Raw genomic sequence first — 20,000 nt, forward strand, 5'->3', positions numbered from 1 at the left:
CGCTGGCGTCCCGTTCGCCTTTCCTTTGGCCACTTTTGTAAATGATCATTTGACTTATGTTTGTGTTTCATCACTTCTAAAGCGCTTTGAGTGACCGCAGTGCACAAACAGTGAGATGAGATATGATAAGATAAGCCTTTATTAGTCCCACAGCAGGGAACTTCGCAGTGCTACAGCAGCGAAGAGGCAGCAAGGCACTCAAGAAAGTAACAAGAAGAGAACTAACAAAAAAATTAACCGTATTAATTAATGAATGAATTAATTGTTGTCATTTTTCAGTTTTTGACATGTTTGGAAAATACCTGTTGTGCTTTACGCTGTGTGTAAATTTCATGATGAACGGACCAAAAGAAACAGCCCAAAGTTACTTGGGAAACATTCTGGTTCCATTGACTTCCATTAAAAGTAAAGCGGGTTTTTCGCCTCTCCTGTAAAGTTACCAGCATTCTGTAACACTAAAGATAAAAAAATATAAGATAAGAAATATAAACTCTGTCCTTCAGATAGCTCTGTTCACAGAAAGGTAACAATATAAACAATTATAAACAAAACACATTTTGAAAAATATTTACACTGTAAGGATGTTTTACCCAAATTGCATAATTAATAGTGATTATATTGGTGATAAATTAACAATAAACATTCTAAGACGCTGCCTCGCCTTGCTTTTCATAATCGGCCTCGTCATTTAGACGGTTCCTGTCGAGGAGAACCTGAGGAGCTCCCTCTCTCTCTCTTTTATGGAGCGCTACCTCCAGCCTGCCGCTGAATGGCGGGTTAGAGCAGCTCTGCTTGTTCTCATGAACAACAATGGCAGTCAGGAAGTGCTTCTTACAGGCCTGTCCATCAAAACCTCACAAAGTCCTCAGTGTTTCTGACCCGCAGAACCCCCCCCCCCCCCCCCCCCAACCACCACCAAAAACCCGCCCCGCCCCCCTCCCCCGTCTCTGACTGAAATCCCCTCCAGGCCACATCCAGAGCTTCACTCACATTCCTCCACTCTTCTTCTGTCTGTCTGTCTGGCTGGCTGGCTGGCCGGCTGTAGGTGCAGGAGAAAGGATGCAGGTTTTCGGGTTGAGAACGAAGTCGTGGAGGACGCTGCTCTTCCTGGCAGCGCTGCAGTTCCTCAGCCCTACCGAGGGCCAAAGTAAGTGCTCCTTTCTGCCCTTTCTGCTGTCCAGCGTTGCTGCAGTGTGCAGGTCCATTTGAGGCATTTTCTCCTAAGATGATCCATGTGGCACCAAGTTTCATAGAACTTTAATTATAAGCTCTCAGGGTTGCTGTACGATGAGATTCAGAGTAAAGAACACAAATTAAACAGTTGAATATTTATTTAATGCGAAGTTTAAATGGTAAAAATCTCACTAATCTCACGTTGGACTTTCTGGTGTGGTTAAAGCTAAAAAAACCCTGCAAAGGCCAGAACGTTCTCCTCTCACTCGCTGCTTCATTTTACTGGTATGTTCTTTTGCTGTCAGCTGTAAACGTTAGAGCCCTGTGGCCTTTTAAACTACTACTACTACTCCTAAATTATTTTAAAAGTTGTATTAATATTAGACAATTTCTCTAAATGTAGGTATTGTGATATAAACCGAGTCTGTTCTACAGTTTCTCATTAGACTGAATGAATAACCGACTCTAAATGTAGGTATTGTGATATAAACCGAGTCTGTTCTACAGTTTCTCATTAGACTGAATGAATAACCGACTCTAAATGTAGGTATTGTGATATAAACCGAGTCCGTTCTACAGTTTCTCATTAGGCTGAATGAATAACCGACTCTAAATGTAGGTATTGTGATATAAACCGAGTCCGTTCTACAGTTTCTCATTAGGCTGAATGAATAACCGACTCTAAATGTAGGTATTGTGATATAAACCGAGTCCGTTCTACAGTTTCTCATTAGACTGAATGAATAACCGACTCTAAATGTAGGTATTGTGATATAAACCGAGTCCGTTCTACAGTTTCTCGTTAGACTGAATGAATAACCGACTCTAAATGTAGGTATTTTGGTATAAACCGAGTCCGTTCTACAGTTTCTCGTTAGACTGAATGAATAACCGACTCTAAATGTAGGTATTGTGATATAAACCGAGTCCGTTCTACAGTTTCTCGTTAGACTGAATGAATAACCGACTCTAAATGTAGGTATTGTGATATAAACCGAGTCTGTTCTACAGTTTCTCATTAGGCTGAATGAATAACCGGCTCTAAATGTAGGTATTGTGATATAAACCGAGTCCGTTCTACAGTTTCTCATTAGACTGAATGAATAACCGACTCTAAATGTAGGTATTGTGATATAAACCGAGTCCGTTCTACAGTTTCTCATTAGACTGAATGAATAACCGACTCTAAATGTAGGTATTGTGATATAAACCGAGTCCGTTCTACAGTTTCTCATTAGACTGAATGAATAACCGACTCTAAATGTAGGTATTGTGATATAAACCGAGTCCGTTCTACAGTTTCTCATTAGACTGAATGAATAACCGGCTCTAAATGTAGGTATTGTGATATAAACCGAGTCCGTTCTACAGTTTCTCATTAGGCTGAATGAATAACCGGCTCTAAATGTAGGTATTGTGATATAAACCGAGTCCATTCTACAGTTTCTCATTAGGCTGAATGAATAACCGACTCTAAATGTAGGTATTGTGATATAAACCGAGTCTGTTCTACAGTTTCTCATTAGACTGAATGAATAACCGACTCTAAATGTAGGTATTGTGATATAAACCGAGTCCGTTCTACAGTTTCTCATTAGACTGAATGAATAACCGACTCTAAATGTAGGTATTGTGATATAAACCGAGTCCGTTCTACAGTTTCTCATTAGACTGAATGAATAACCGACTCTAAATGTAGGTATTGTGATATAAACCGAGTCCGTTCTACAGTTTCTCATTAGACTGAATGAATAACCGACTCTAAATGTAGGTATTGTGATATAAACCGAGTCTGTTCTACAGTTTCTCATTAGGCTGAATGAATAACCGACTCTAAATGTAGGTATTGTGATATAAACCGAGTCTGTTCTACAGTTTCTCATTAGACTGATTGAAAAAACCGGCTCTAAATGTAGGTATTGTGATATAAACCGAGTCCGTTCTACAGTTTCTCATTAGGCTGAATGAATAACCGGCTCTAAATGTAGGTATTGTGATATAAACCGAGTCCGTTCTACAGTTTCTCATTAGACTGAATGAATAACTGACTCTAAATGTAGGTATTGTGATATAAACCGAGTCCGTTCTACAGTTTCTCATTAGGCTGAATGAATAACCGACTCTAAATGTAGGTATTGTGATATAAACCGAGTCCGTTCTACAGTTTCTCATTAGGCTGAATGAATAACCGACTCTAAATGTAGGTATTGTGATATAAACCCAGTCCGTTCTACAGTTTCTCATTAGGCTGAATGAATAACCGACTCTAAATGTAGGTATTGTGATATAAACCGAGTCCGTTCTACAGTTTCTCATTAGGCTGAATGAATAACCGACTCTAAATGTAGGTATTGTGATATAAACCGAGTCCGTTCTACAGTTTCTCATTAGGCTGAATGAATAACCGGCTCTAAATGTAGGTATTGTGATATAAACCGAGTCTGTTCTACAGTTTCTCATTAGACTGAATGAATAACCGACTCTAAATGTAGGTATTGTGATATAAACCGAGTCCGTTCTACAGTTTCTCATTAGACTGAATGAATAACCGACTCTAAATGTAGGTATTGTGATATAAACCGAGTCCGTTCTACAGTTTCTCATTAGACTGAATGAATAACCGGCTCTAAATGTAGGTATTGTGATATAAACCGAGTCCGTTCTACAGTTTCTCATTAGGCTGAATGAATAACCGGCTCTAAATGTAGGTATTGTGATATAAACCGAGTCCGTTCTACAGTTTCTCATTAGGCTGAATGAATAACCGACTCTAAATGTAGGTATTGTGATATAAACCGAGTCTGTTCTACAGTTTCTCATTAGACTGAATGAATAACCGACTCTAAATGTAGGTATTGTGATATAAACCGAGTCCGTTCTACAGTTTCTCATTAGACTGAATGAATAACCGACTCTAAATGTAGGTATTGTGATATAAACCGAGTCCGTTCTACAGTTTCTCATTAGACTGAATGAATAACCGACTCTAAATGTAGGAATTGTGATATAAACCGAGTCTGTTCTACAGTTTCTCATTAGACTGAATGAATAACCGGCTCTAAATGTAGGTATTGTGATATAAACCGAGTCCGTTCTACAGTTTCTCATTAGACTGAATGAATAACCGACTCTAAATGTAGGTATTGTGATATAAACCGAGTCCGTTCTACAGTTTCTCATTAGACTGAATGAATAACCGGCTCTAAATGTAGGTATTGTGATATAAACCGAGTCCGTTCTACAGTTTCTCATTAGGCTGAATGAATAACCGACTCTAAATGTAGGTATTGTGATATAAACCGAGTCCGTTCTACAGTTTCTCATTAGGCTGAATGAATAACCGACTCTAAATGTAGGTATTGTGATATAAACCGAGTCCGTTCTACAGTTTCTCATTAGACTGAATGAATAACCGACTCTAAATGTAGGTATTGTGATATAAACCGAGTCCGTTCTACAGTTTCTCATTAGACTGAATGAATAACCGACTCTAAATGTAGGTATTGTGATATAAACCGAGTCCGTTCTACAGTTTCTCATTAGGCTGAATGAATAACCGACTCTAAATGTAGGTATTGTGATATAAACCGAGTCCGTTCTACAGTTTCTCATTAGGCTGAATGAATAACCGACTCTAAATGTAGGTATTGTGATATAAACCGAGTCCGTTCTACAGTTTCTCATTAGGCTGAATGAATAACCGACTCTAAATGTAGGTATTGTGATATAAACCGAGTCCGTTCTACAGTTTCTCATTAGGCTGAATGAATAACCGACTCTAAATGTAGGTATTGTGATATAAACCGAGTCCGTTCTACAGTTTCTCATTAGGCTGAATGAATAACCGGCTCTAAATGTAGGTATTGTGATATAAACCGAGTCTGTTCTACAGTTTCTCATTAGACTGAATGAATAACCGACTCTAAATGTAGGTATTGTGATATAAACCGAGTCTGTTCTACAGTTTCTCATTAGACTGAATGAATAACCGACTCTAAATGTAGGTATTGTGATATAAACCGAGTCCGTTCTACAGTTTCTCATTAGGCTGAATGAATAACCGGCTCTAAATGTAGGTATTGTGATATAAACCGAGTCCGTTCTACAGTTTCTCATTAGACTGAATGAATAACCGACTCTAAATGTAGGTATTGTGATATAAACCGAGTCCGTTCTACAGTTTCTCATTAGGCTGAATGAATAACCGGCTCTAAATGTAGGTATTGTGATATAAACCGAGTCCGTTCTACAGTTTCTCATTAGGCTGAATGAATAACCGGCTCTAAATGTAGGTATTGTGATATAAACCGAGTCCGTTCTACAGTTTCTCATTAGACTGAATGAATAACCGACTCTAAATGTAGGTATTGTGATATAAACCGAGTCCGTTCTACAGTTTCTCATTAGACTGAATGAATAACCGACTCTAAATGTAGGTATTGTGATATAAACCGAGTCAGTTCTACAGTTTCTCATTAGACTGAATGAATAACCGACTCTAAATGTAGGTATTGTGATATAAACCGAGTCCGTTCTACAGTTTCTCATTAGACTGAATGAATAACCGACTCTAAATGTAGGTATTGTGATATAAACCGAGTCCGTTCTACAGTTTCTCATTAGACTGAATGAATAACCGACTCTAAATGTAGGTATTGTGATATAAACCGAGTCTGTTCTACAGTTTCTCATTAGGCTGAATGAATAACCGGCTCTAAATGTAGGTATTGTGATATAAACCGAGTCTGTTCTACAATTTCTCATTAGGCTGAATGAATAACCGACTCTAAATGTAGGTATTGTGATATAAACCGAGTCCGTTCTACAGTTTCTCATTAGGCTGAATGAATAACCGACTCTAAATGTAGGTATTGTGATATAAACCGAGTCCGTTCTACAGTTTCTCATTAGGCTGAATGAATAACCGACTCTAAATGTAGGTATTGTGATATAAACCGAGTCCGTTCTACAGTTTCTCATTAGGCTGAATGAATAACCGACTCTAAATGTAGGTATTGTGATATAAACCGAGTCCGTTCTACAGTTTCTCATTAGGCTGAATGAATAACCGGCTCTAAATGTAGGTATTGTGATATAAACCGAGTCTGTTCTACAGTTTCTCATTAGACTGAATGAATAACCGACTCTAAATGTAGGTATTGTGATATAAACCGAGTCCGTTCTACAGTTTCTCATTAGTCTGAATGAATAACCGGCTCTAAATGTAGGTATTGTGATATAAACCGAGTCCGTTCTACAGTTTCTCATTAGACTGAATGAATAACCGGCTCTAAATGTAGGTATCGTGATATAAACCGAGTCCGTTCTACAGTTTCTCATTAGACTGAATGAATAACCGGCTCTAAATGTAGGTATTGTGATATAAACCGAGTCTGTTCTACAGTTTCTCATTAGGCTGAATGAATAACCGGCTCTAAATGTAGGTATTGTGATATAAACCGAGTCCGTTCTACAGTTTCTCATTAGACTGAATGAATAACCGACTCTAAATGTAGGTATTGTGATATAAACCGAGTCCGTTCTACAGTTTCTCGTTAGACTGAATGAATAACCGACTCTAAATGTAGGTATTGTGATATAAACCGAGTCAGTTCTACAGTTTCTCATTAGACTGAATGAATAACCGACTCTAAATGTAGGTATTGTGATATAAACCGAGTCCGTTCTACAGTTTCTCATTAGGCTGAATGAATAACCGGCTCTAAATGTAGGTATTGTGATATAAACCGAGTCCGTTCTACAGTTTCTCATTAGGCTGAATGAATAACCGGCTCTAAATGTAGGTATTGTGATATAAACCGAGTCCGTTCTACAGTTTCTCATTAGACTGAATGAATAACCGACTCTAAATGTAGGTATTGTGATATAAACCGAGTCCGTTCTACAGTTTCTCATTAGACTGAATGAATAACCGACTCTAAATGTAGGTATTGTGATATAAACCGAGTCAGTTCTACAGTTTCTCATTAGGCTGAATGAATAACCGACTCTAAATGTAGGTATTGTGATATAAACCGAGTCCGTTCTACAGTTTCTCATTAGACTGAATGAATAACCGACTCTAAATGTAGGTATTGTGATATAAACCGAGTCCGTTCTACAGTTTCTCATTAGACTGAATGAATAACCGACTCTAAATGTAGGTATTGTGATATAAACCGAGTCTGTTCTACAGTTTCTCATTAGGCTGAATGAATAACCGGCTCTAAATGTAGGTATTGTGATATAAACCGAGTCTGTTCTACAGTTTCTCATTAGGCTGAATGAATAACCGACTCTAAATGTAGGTATTGTGATATAAACCGAGTCCGTTCTACAGTTTCTCATTAGGCTGAATGAATAACCGACTCTAAATGTAGGTATTGTGATATAAACCGAGTCCGTTCTACAGTTTCTCATTAGGCTGAATGAATAACCGACTCTAAATGTAGGTATTGTGATATAAACCGAGTCCGTTCTACAGTTTCTCATTAGGCTGAATGAATAACCGACTCTAAATGTAGGTATTGTGATATAAACCGAGTCCGTTCTACAGTTTCTCATTAGGCTGAATGAATAACCGGCTCTAAATGTAGGTATTGTGATATAAACCGAGTCTGTTCTACAGTTTCTCATTAGACTGAATGAATAACCGACTCTAAATGTAGGTATTGTGATATAAACCGAGTCCGTTCTACAGTTTCTCATTAGTCTGAATGAATAACCGGCTCTAAATGTAGGTATTGTGATATAAACCGAGTCCGTTCTACAGTTTCTCATTAGACTGAATGAATAACCGGCTCTAAATGTAGGTATCGTGATATAAACCGAGTCCGTTCTACAGTTTCTCATTAGACTGAATGAATAACCGGCTCTAAATGTAGGTATTGTGATATAAACCGAGTCTGTTCTACAGTTTCTCATTAGGCTGAATGAATAACCGGCTCTAAATGTAGGTATTGTGATATAAACCGAGTCCGTTCTACAGTTTCTCATTAGACTGAATGAATAACCGACTCTAAATGTAGGTATTGTGATATAAACCGAGTCCGTTCTACAGTTTCTCGTTAGACTGAATGAATAACCGACTCTAAATGTAGGTATTGTGATATAAACCGAGTCAGTTCTACAGTTTCTCATTAGACTGAATGAATAACCGACTCTAAATGTAGGTATTGTGATATAAACCGAGTCCGTTCTACAGTTTCTCGTTAGGCTGAATGAATAACCGACTCTAAATGTAGGTATTGTGATATAAACTGAGTCAGTTCTACAGTTTCTCGTTAGGCTGAATGAATAACCGACTCTAAATGTAGGTATTGTGATATAAACCGAGTCTGTTCTACAGTTTCTCATTAGACTGAATGAATAACCGACTCTAAATGTAGGTATTGTGATATAAACCGAGTCCGTTCTACAGTTTCTCATTAGACTGAATGAATAACCGGCTCTAAATGTAGGTATTGTGATATAAACCGAGTCCGTTCTACAGTTTCTCATTAGACTGAATGAATAACCGGCTCTAAATGTAGGTATTGTGATATAAACCGAGTCCGTTCTACAGTTTCTCATTAGACTGAATGAATAACCGACTCTAAATGTAGGTATTGTGATATAAACCGAGTCTGTTCTACAGTTTCTCATTAGACTGAATGAATAACCGACTCTAAATGTAGGTATTGTGATATAAACCGAGTCTGTTCTACAGTTTCTCATTAGACTGAATGAATAACCGGCTCTAAATGTAGGTATTGTGATATAAACCGAGTCTGTTCTACAGTTTCTCATTAGACTGAATGAATAACCGACTCTAAATGTAGGTATTGTGATATAAATCGAGTCCGTTCTACAGTTTCTCATTAGGCTGAATGAATAACCGACTCTAAATGTAGGTATTGTGATATAAACCGAGTCCGTTCTACAGTTTCTCATTAGGCTGAATGAATAACCGGCTCTAAATGTAGGTATTGTGATATAAACCGAGTCCGTTCTACAGTTTCTCATTAGACTGAATGAATAACCGGCTCTAAATGTAGGTATTGTGATATAAACCGAGTCTGTTCTACAGATTCTCATTAGACTGAATGAATAACCGACTCTAAATGTAGGTATTGTGATATAAACCGAGTCTGTTCTACAGTTTCTCATTAGACTGAATGAATAACCGGCTCTAAATGTAGGTATTGTGATATAAACCGAGTCTGTTCTACAGTTTCTCATTAGACTGAATGAATAACCGACTCTAAATGTAGGTATTGTGATATAAACCGAGTCTGTTCTACAGATTCTCATTAGACTGAATGAATAACCGACTCTAAATGTAGGTATTGTGATATAAACCGAGTCTGTTCTACAGTTTCTCATTAGACTGAATGAATAACCGGCTCTAAATGTAGGTATTGTGATATAAACCGAGTCCGTTCTACAGTTTCTCATTAGACTGAATGAATAACCGACTCTAAATGTAGGTATTGTGATATAAACCGAGTCCGTTCTACAGTTTCTCATTAGACTGAATGAATAACCGACTCTAAATGTAGGTATTGTGATATAAACCGAGTCCGTTCTACAGTTTCTCATTAGACTGAATGAATAACCGGCTCTAAATGTAGGTATTGTGATATAAACCGAGTCCGTTCTACAGTTTCTCATTAGACTGAATGAATAACCGACTCTAAATGTAGGTATTGTGATATAAACCGAGTCTGTTCTACAGTTTCTCATTAGACTGAATGAATAACCGGCTCTAAATGTAGGTATTGTGATATAAACCGAGTCCGTTCTACAGTTTCTCATTAGGCTGAATGAATAACCGACTCTAAATGTAGGTATTGTGATATAAACCGAGTCCGTTCTACAGTTTCTCATTAGACTGAATGAATAACCGACTCTAAATGTAGGTATTGTGATATAAACCGAGTCTGTTCTACAGTTTCTCATTAGACTGAATGAATAACCGACTCTAAATGTAGGTATTGTGATATAAACCGAGTCTGTTCTACAGTTTCTCATTAGGCTGAATGAATAACCGACTCTAAATGTAGGTATTGTGATATAAACCGAGTCCGTTCTACAGTTTCTCATTAGACTGAATGAATAACCGGCTCTAAATGTAGGTATTGTGATATAAACCGAGTCCGTTCTACAGTTTCTCATTAGACTGAATGAATAACCGACTCTAAATGTAGGTATTGTGATATAAACCGAGTCTGTTCTACAGTTTCTCATTAGGCTGAATGAATAACCGGCTCTAAATGTAGGTATTGTGATATAAACAGTCTGTTCTACAGCTTCTATATTAGGTTTGAAAGGATGTTCTGAAGGTTCTGTAAAGCTTGTCTGAACAGTAGCTGCAGTAGGTGTGGAAGAACAGGTCAATGTAGTTGCATGACTCAGTTTTCCACATTTCAGTGGAACTGGGTTAATCTCTTCATGGCTGTCACGAGGAAATCTGGGAATGTATCCCTCATCCTCCTGTCATGAACCCCTCTGTAATTCCCACACGGCGCAGATTTGTGGGATTTTGCATCGCATTAATAATTTTGAGTGAGTAGCGCAGAACATTCCCAACGCTTCCCAGTCCTGGAGATGTTAATATTTTAATTCCCCCAGCAGGGATTTCCATGCTGGTAAAAGATAATTAAGGTTCAGAAGAGGTGCAGAGGGTCTCTGTCAGGTGAGGAAGCGGAAGAGTGATGATAAAAGGCCGTCTGTGTGGATTTGGAGTAAGTGCTATGTGCCGAAGTGTAAGTGTCTTCAAATGGATGAAAGATAAACCACATCAAAGGCCGAACGGATTTTCGGCTGCGTTTCTGACGTGTGCAGATACAGGACCTCCTGCTCACGCCTCAATCTTTTGAAGTTACAAGTCGTTGCTTGTCACTTTTAAAGAACAGTGACAGCAGGGCTTCATAATGCGCCACGCTATGCCGATGAAAACAGTAGCTGTTAAAGGGGAAATCCAGCATTTTTTAAAGTTTTCTGTGTCAAGAAATGGTTAAGATGTAAACAGAGTCGTTCAGAGCGGTTTGGTGTGAAAAGTTCCATTCTAGAGAAAATTAAGAGTCAGAGCTGCTCACAGTGGTGGTGATAGGAACCAGACGTCCCTCTAAAAGCTCCTACAGAAAGTTCCTACATGAGCTGGTTCTGAATTCACTGCCTGATGACTGAGACGCTGTTTTATGAGAGTTTAGAGAACTTCAACTCCATTCATGGTGGAGGGAGACATGCAGGGCGCTGTGCGGCAAAATAGTCCCCAAAGAAAACTCATTATTCCAGATTTTCCACTGTTTTCCATCATCAACATTCCATATAAACTCAGAAGACTCGTGTAGGTTCTCTGGTGGTTCTGGATGGTAAATAAAGTGTCTGTATCGGTGTTGTAGTCATGACGACGCCTGGTTCCCATCACCACCACTGCAAAGACGTCTGAACCACTTCACACCAAACCCTCTGAATCACTTATGCAGAAATTTAGAAAAATTGGTGGAATTCCCCTTTAAACACATATGAAGGAATCACATCATCTGAGGCTTTTTTGCATGTTATCCCTCCTGACATCTCAGAGCTGCCTCGCTCTCTACAACGCAGGATCCGCTAAAGTGACTCGATGTTTAAAAAAAGCCACTCCTGATGTTTGAGTTTACATTTATGTCACATTTTCTGTGAGTTTTTTGGCTGATTGTAAAGCAGAAATCTGATTACGTCCTGACTCATGTAGACCTGGAGTTTCCCTGTTATCTGATTACCCAAGAGCATGAAAACACACTGAACCAGTTACTGACACAATCTGATTTTCTGCAGTTATCAGATTATTCAGTGTAAACACACTGAACCAGTTACTGACACAATCTGATTTACTGCAGTTATCAGATTATTAAGTGTAAACACACTGAACCAGTTACTGACACAATCTGATTTTCTGCAGTTATCAGATTATTCAGTGTAAACACACTGAACCAGTTACTGACACAATCTGATTTACTGCAGTTATCAGATTATTAAGTGTAAACACACTGAACCAGTTACTGACACAGTCTGATTTTCTGCAGTTATCAGATTATTAAGTGTAAACACACTGAACCAGTTACTGACACAATCTGATTTTCTGCAGTTATCAGATTATTCAGTGTAAACACACTGAACCAGTTACTGACACAGTCTGATTTTCTGCAGTTATCAGATTATTAAGTGTAAACATGCTGAACCAGTTACTGACACAATCTGATTTTCTGCAGTTATCAGATTATTCAGTGTAAACACGCTGAACCAGTTACTGACACAATCTGATTTACTGCAGTTATTAGATTATTCAGTGTAAACACACTGAACCAGTTACTGACCCAATCTGATTTTCTGCAGTTATCAGATTATTGAGTGTAAACACGCTGAACCAGTTACTGGCACAATCTGATTTTCTGCAGTTATCAGATTATTAAGTGTAAACACACTGAACCAGTTACTGACCCAATCTGATTTTCTGCAGTTATCAGAATATTAAGTGTAAACACACTGAACCGGTTACTGACACAATCTGATTTACTGCAGTTATCAGATTATTAAGTGTAAACACACTGAACCAGTTACTGACACCATCTGATTTTCTGCAGTTATCAGATTATTAAGTGTAAACACACTGAACCAGTTACTGACACAGTCTGATTTTCTGCAGTTATCAGATTATTCAGTGTAAACACACTGAACCAGTTACTGCCACAATCTGATTTACTGTAGTTATCACATTATTAAGTGTAAACACGCTGAACCAGTTACTGGCACAATCTGATTTTCTGCAGTTATCAGATTATTAAGTGTAAACACACTGAACCAGATACTGACACAATCTGATTTTCTGCAGTTATCAGATTATTAAGTGTAAACACACTGAACCAGTTACTGACAGAGTCTGATTTACTGCAGTTATCAGATTATTAAGTGTAAACACACTGAACCAGTTACTGGCACAGTCTGATTTTCTGCAGTTATCAGATTATTAAGAGTAAAGACACTGAACCAGTTACTGACACCATCTGATTTTCTGCAGTTATCAGATTATTGAGTGTAAACACACTGAACCAGTTACTGACACAGTCTGATTTTCTGCAGTTATCAGATTATTAAGTGTAAACACACTGAACCAGTTACAGACACCATCTGATTTTCTGCAGTTATCAGATTATTCAGTGTAAACACACTGAACCAGTTACTGACACAATCTGATTTTCTGCAGTTATCAGATTATTAAGTGTAAACACACTGAACCAGTTACTGCCACAATCTGATTTTCTGCAATTATCAGATTATTAAGTGTTAACACACTGAAACAGTTACTGACACAATCTGATTTACTGCAGTTATCAGATTATTAAGCGTAAACACACTGAACCAGTTACTGACACAGTCTGATTTTCTGCAGTTATCAGATTATTAAGTGTAAACACACTGAACCAGTTACTGACACAATCTGATTTACTGCAGTTATCAGATTATTAAGTGTAAACACACTGAACCAGTTACTGACACAATCTGATTTACTGCAGTTATCAGATTATTCAGTGTAAACACACTGAACCAGTTACTGACACAGTCTGATTTTCTGCAGTTATCAGATTATTAAGTGTAAACACACTGAACCAGTTACTGACACAATCTGATTTCTGCAGTTATCAGATTATTAAGTGTAAACACACTGAACCAGTTACTGACACAATCTGATTTTCTGCAGTTATCAGATTATTAAGTGTAAACACACTGAACCAGTTACTGACACAGTCTGATTTTCTGTAGTTATCAGATTATTAAGTGTAAACACACTGAACCAGTTACTGACACAATCTGATTTTCTGCAGTTATCAGATTATTAAGTGTAAACACACTGAACCAGTTACTGACACAGTCTGATTTTCTGCAGTTATCAGATTATTAAGTGTAAACACACTGAACCAGTTACTGACACAATCTGATTTTCTGCAGTTATCAGATTATTAAGTGTAAACACACTGAACCAGTTACTGACACAGTCTGATTTACTGTAGTTATCAGATTATTAAGTGTAAACACACTGAACCAGTTACTGACACAGTCTGATTTTCTGCAGTTATCAGATTATTAAGTGTAAACACACTGAACCAGTTACTGGCACAGTCTGATTTTCTGCAGTTATCAGATTATTAAGTGTAAACACACTGAACCAGTTACTGACACAATCTGATTTTCTGCAGTTATCAGATTATTCAGTGTAAACACACTGAACCAGTTACTGACACAATCTGATTTTCTGCAGTTAGGATTTTAAAGTGTGCTTCATATTTGGATTAAAGTGTGAAGTTGTTTAAAAGCATGAAAACGTAAAATGATTAGATACTGATATCGATATCGATCGCGCAAAGAAATTTTCCTGTATAAATTCGTCCGTGCCTCATCGTTCCCAGCGTTCCTCAGGACGGATCTACGTGAGCTTTTTTTGCTCCGTTCTCCTCACTGTAAGTGGTAGAAATACGTAGGTTGTGCGGTTTCGGGGGCTTTTCTCTTCGTCCCTTTTTAGACAATGTTCCTGCACAAACACGTTTGATTTTGATAAAGCGGCTCTGAAAGAAACAGCTCGTTCTGAGAGTGCAGGAATGAGGACGTTCTCTGAGAAGAAACCCAGTCCTCAATCTCAGGTTGGTGAACTTGGAGCCATTTTTTGTTTCTTATTCTTGCTCTCGGCGGTGAAGGGTGCTTGTGTCCGACTTTCTGCTCAAAACCTTTTACCTTTTTACTTGTCCATGTGTAGCATTCAGTGCTCTAGAACCCTCACTTTACACTAACAGAGAACAGCACAGCCAGCATGTCAAGAAAAGCAGATTCTTCTCACTGTTCTCTTCACATGAATCAAACACTGAATGAAATACTGAACCAGACAGTGAATCAAACACTGAACCAGACAGTGAATCAAACACTGAGTCAAACAGAGGATCAGACAGTGAATCGGGCACTGAATCAGACAGTGGATCAAACTCTGCAGCAAAAACTACTTCAAATACTGAATCAAACAGTGAATCAAACAGTGAATCAGGCAGTGCATCAGACAGTGAAACAACAGTGCATTAAAACTAAATCAAACAGTGAATCTTACAAGGAATCAAACAGTGGATCAGACAGTGAATCAAATGGTGAATCAGACAGTGAATCTGACACGGAATCAAACAATGAATCAGACAGTGAATCAAACAGTGAATCTGACAGGGAATCAAACAGTGGATCAGACAGTGAATCAGACAGTGAAACTGACAGTGAATCAAACATTGAATCAGATGTTGAATCAGACACTGAATTAAACAATGAATCAGACAGTGGGTCAGACAGTGAATGAAACAGTGAATCTGACAGGGAATCAAACAGTGGATCAGACATTGAATCAGACACTGAATCAAACAATGAATCAGACAGTGAATCAAACAGTGAATCTGACAGGGAATCAAACAGTGGATCGAACACTGAACCAGTCAGTAAATCAGACACTGAATCAAACAGTGAATCTGACAGGGAATCAAACTGGATCGAACACTGAACCAGTCAGTAAATCAGACACTGAATCAAACAATGAATCTGACAGGGAATCAAACAGTGAATCTGACAGGGAATCAAGCAGTGGATCGAACACTGAACCAGTCAGTAAATCAGACACTGAATCAAACAGTGGGTTTCTTTGTGACTCTACAAACCTGCCACTTGTTTTTCAGTCAGCTCCGCTGTTTTGTCGGTGAATTTTATTCACAAACCTCAGACGATTCGTTCACCCTTATTGTCGGTTCTCTTTAAAGCGATAGTTAGGGACGAGTATTGACTTTCAGGATACTGCCTGATTTTTCCCAGCACTGTTTATTACCAGAACGCTTTGAAACCAAAAAGTTCACTTCAAAGGAGCGTAAATGACATTAAATCATTAAAGTGGAGGGAAATAGAGCGCCTCTATTAAGAGCTCTGCATTGTGAATTTTCTCCTGGGCTCAGTGAAAAAGCTCAATCAGCGTTTCTGTGTTCTGATAAAACAGTCAGTGAATATAAAACTGTAAAATCAAAAAACACACATACTGATTAGAAAGTGGACTATAAGGTCTAACCCTCCCCTGACCGTCCCAGTAGGGTGATAGAGGCTAACCTGGGTTTAAAAAGCCACATTCTCTTCTCTAACACTGGAAACGAACAGGTTTCAGAACTACAGGTCACTTTCCTCATTTTCTGACTGACATTAAAGAGCCCAGACCACAGAAAACTGACCTTTCCTCTCTTATTTGAGTTTGATGTGGTGTGTAAACATTGTTGAAGTTCCAAAATAGACCGGACAGCATGCGCTGCTGCTGTGAAGCTACTAATCTGGAGACGCCTATTTGTCCTTAGACAGCAAAGATGTGAACACTAAACTAAAAAAAGCCTGTTTTGAAATGGGTGTATTAGTGATGTCAGTAAATCACGGCATTTATGTATTTATGTGTGTAGCAGTTTAGCCCCGCCCATTCAGCCTATAGCAGTGTAGCCCCGCCCGTTCAACTCACAGCAGTTTAGCCCCTCCCGTTCAGCCAACAGCAGTTTAGCCCCTCCCGTTCAGCCTACAGCAGTTTAGCCCCGCCCATTCAACTTACAGCAGTTTAGCCCCACCCATTCAGTCTACAGCAATTCAGCTCCACCCGTTTGGCCTACAGCAATTCAGCTCCACCTGTTCGGCCTACAGCAGTTTAGCCCCTCCCGTTCAGCCTACAGCAGTTTAGCCCCGCCCATTCAACTTACAGCAGTTTAGCCCCTCCTGTTCAGCCTACAGCAGTTTAGCCCCACCCATTCAACTCACAGCAATTTAGCCCCACACGTTTGGCCTACAGCAATTCAGCCCCACCCGTTTGGCCTACAGCAATTCAGCTCCACCTGTTCTGATTACAGCAGTTTAGCCCCGCCCATTCACCCTGAAGTTATAAGGAGTGTTTCACCCTGAACTGCTTTGTGATCAGGGCAATACAGGGCAGCCAATCAGAACAGCGCTCGTTTACATATATGAAAAGTCTTAGATGAATAGTAACAAAAACGGCCTGTTTAGCTGTAAGAGATACAGAGAGGCTGGTGGTCCATAAACCCATTCAGATGTTAGAAGTGGAACTAACGCCAACCCAGAATACGTGAAAAGGGCAGGATATGGGCTCTTTAATACACCCCGTAAGACTGATTTAAATATTAAAATGAGCGACCGAGTTCAGTACGAGACGCAGAATGTGGCTGTTCTGTAGGTGTTTATGGAAGCGTTTGTGTTTCTGTGGGAACTTCCGCTCCTCGTCTCCTCCTCGCTTTCTTCAGAACGTTTATTTACTGATGTGATCGTGTACAAATATAAACGGCGGTGTAAATAGTAAAATATCACCTTCCTTCTGTTTCAGTTCTGGCTCCACGGAGACTGCGCTTCAGAGTCCTGGGTCCCAGTGAGTTACACGTCTCCTGGAAGGAGCCGAAAGGAGAAATCGACGGCTATAGATTTATTTACAGTGTTCCAGGTAAGGAGGCGGAGTCCGTTTCATTTGATCATGTGTTACCCCTTTATTTAAAATCTCGGGCTTAGTACATATTTAATACTTTTCATCAACTGGTTCTTCTGGCAAAGAACATGGGTTGGTAGAGAACCAAAAACACGCAAAGAACTAAAATTATTGACGGGTTCTATGCATCATGAAAGTGTTCTTAAGATTGTAATTTGGATGGTTCTATGCAGAACATTTTGAACAGGGTTCTATAGAGCACCCAAAAGGGCTCTTCTATTGTTTATTCTATTAAGCTTGTAATAATAGAAGAATCCTTCAATCTGAAAAAAGCCTTGCAAAGAACCTTTGAATCATGCAAAGTGTTCTTTAAACATCTAAACAGAACCATATTCATTACTGAAGGTTCTTCAGTGTAAACTGGCTGAGCTATTCTTGATCAGCAGTGGTCGAAGTACAAACCATGTCCGTAAGTTAAAGTCGAGACCCCAAGGTAAAATATTCCTCCAGTAAAAGTAGAAGTTCCTCCCTTTAGACCTCCACTTGAGTAAAAGTACTAAAGTATTTCCCTTCAAATGTACTTAAGTATAAAGTAAAAGTACTAAAAGAGGAATTCTGGCTCTGATGTCCTGTTATCATTTTTATAACCAGACTGGCTTCATGAACTCATTTCAGGTGAAAGTCCTCCAGCGTCTCTCTTGGTAAACCAGTCTTTTAATAGAAGGTCATTAATTAGTGACGCTGACGTCTATTAAAATGATCAGAAGCACAAAACACTGAAGGTAAACAGTTTCCATCAGGGAGAACCGAGTGGCTCTGAAATCACTTTTTACACACAAGCAAAGTTTCAGTTTCAGATTTATTTACAACTTAGTTCCAAGTTTAAGTTGAATAAAAACTGGCTTTAAACTCAGGATCACAGATGAGCTCCTTTACTATGTTGATCTGTAGGCGTCTGTTCATAAACATAAACCAGCCCAAACTCATTTACTATAAAATGAAATGGTGTTTGTAGAAATTCAGAAAAAAGCCGCGTCAGTCTCGACTGCATATGTGGACATATTTCTATATTGAGCTCTATTTACACAAAGTTAGGTTAGTTCATCATTTATGTTGAACAGACTCTCCCAAAGTTTTACGCTGCTGCGCTGACGTTGAACCGCGTGCTGCACTGGGTCGGTATGACCAACAGGTCAAAACCAGCTCTAAACAAAGTGACCGCTGGGCCCTGATTGGTGCTCTGGCTTTGCGCTTCTTTCGTTTTGACATTTTACGTTTTTATACACACAGAAACCAAAAGGAACGACAGATTTCTCAAAATGTAGGAGGAAAAAGTCGGATATTAGACTCTGAAATGTAGTGGAGTGAAAGGAAAAAGACACCCAGAACGGAGAAACTTCAGTACAGATACACCAAAAATACTAAAGTACAGAAACTAATTACATTTACTCAGTTACTCAGTTACTCAGATACTCAGATACTCAGATACTCAGTAACTCAGTTACTCAGATACTCAGATACTCAGATACTCAGTTACTCAGTTACTGTCCAGCACTGTTCTTAATTTACAGAAGTGGGATTAAACTTCAGGCTCTGGCCATTTAAGGGGTTACTAATCGCTGCACTGATGTGATGTGTGCACTCATCTGTTTTAGAGCGGAAATTTTTTGGAGAAAATGTCAGATTGTGTTATTTTGGACTGTGACTGTGATTTAAGCTGTGATTATTTTTAAATTTGTGTAAAATGAAACTTAATAAAATGATGATGACGTAACAGTCCGCCATCCAGGCACCTACTTGTTCTTATGTAGTTTATACAGTTACTGTACACTGGTTGTTGTTGTTGTTGTTGTTGTTGTTGTTGTTTACAGGCTCTAGAATTGGTCTAAATCTACTGCTTTTATACCTTTAAGTCTTCTTGATGTTTTACAGCTGCATCATGAGTTACATAAAAACATTTACTCTGCATTTGTGGCGTCTCGTCATGCATTTTGAAATCAAAACCCTCGTCAAATGACCCTCATTAGACCCACAACAAAATTCCACCTCTGCATTTAACCCATCCGTGAAGTGAAACACCACATACACACTAGTGAGCACACACAGACACTAGGGGGCAGTGAGCACACTTGCCTGGAGCGGTGGGCAGCCCAATCCACGGCGCCCGGGGAGCAGTTGGGGGTTAGGCGTCTCGCTCAAGGACACCTCAGTCATGAACTGTCAGCTCAGGGATCTGAACCGGCGACGTTCCGGTCACAGGGTTGGTTCCCTGACCTCCAATCCATGACATGGTCACCAAGTATGTGAACGTCTTTTCATTCCATCATTA

General features: G+C 38.9%; 1 protein-coding gene across 1 annotated transcript in view; it reads left to right on the plus strand.

The window, feature by feature from the left end:
• Window positions 1-20,000, plus strand: part of col14a1a (collagen, type XIV, alpha 1a) — a 189,829-nt gene that overhangs the window by 3,692 nt on the left and 166,137 nt on the right. Inside the window, exons 2-3 of the mRNA XM_037537030.1 lie at window positions 1,046-1,147; window positions 17,576-17,689. Of these exons, the coding sequence (XP_037392927.1) occupies window positions 1,060-1,147; window positions 17,576-17,689 (202 nt within the window). The 5' untranslated portion in view covers window positions 1,046-1,059. The remainder of the gene's footprint in view (window positions 1-1,045; window positions 1,148-17,575; window positions 17,690-20,000) is intronic.

Source organism: Pygocentrus nattereri, chromosome 3 (genome assembly GCF_015220715.1).
Source record: "Pygocentrus nattereri isolate fPygNat1 chromosome 3, fPygNat1.pri, whole genome shotgun sequence".
NCBI classification, from domain to species: Eukaryota; Metazoa; Chordata; class Actinopteri; order Characiformes; family Serrasalmidae; genus Pygocentrus; species Pygocentrus nattereri.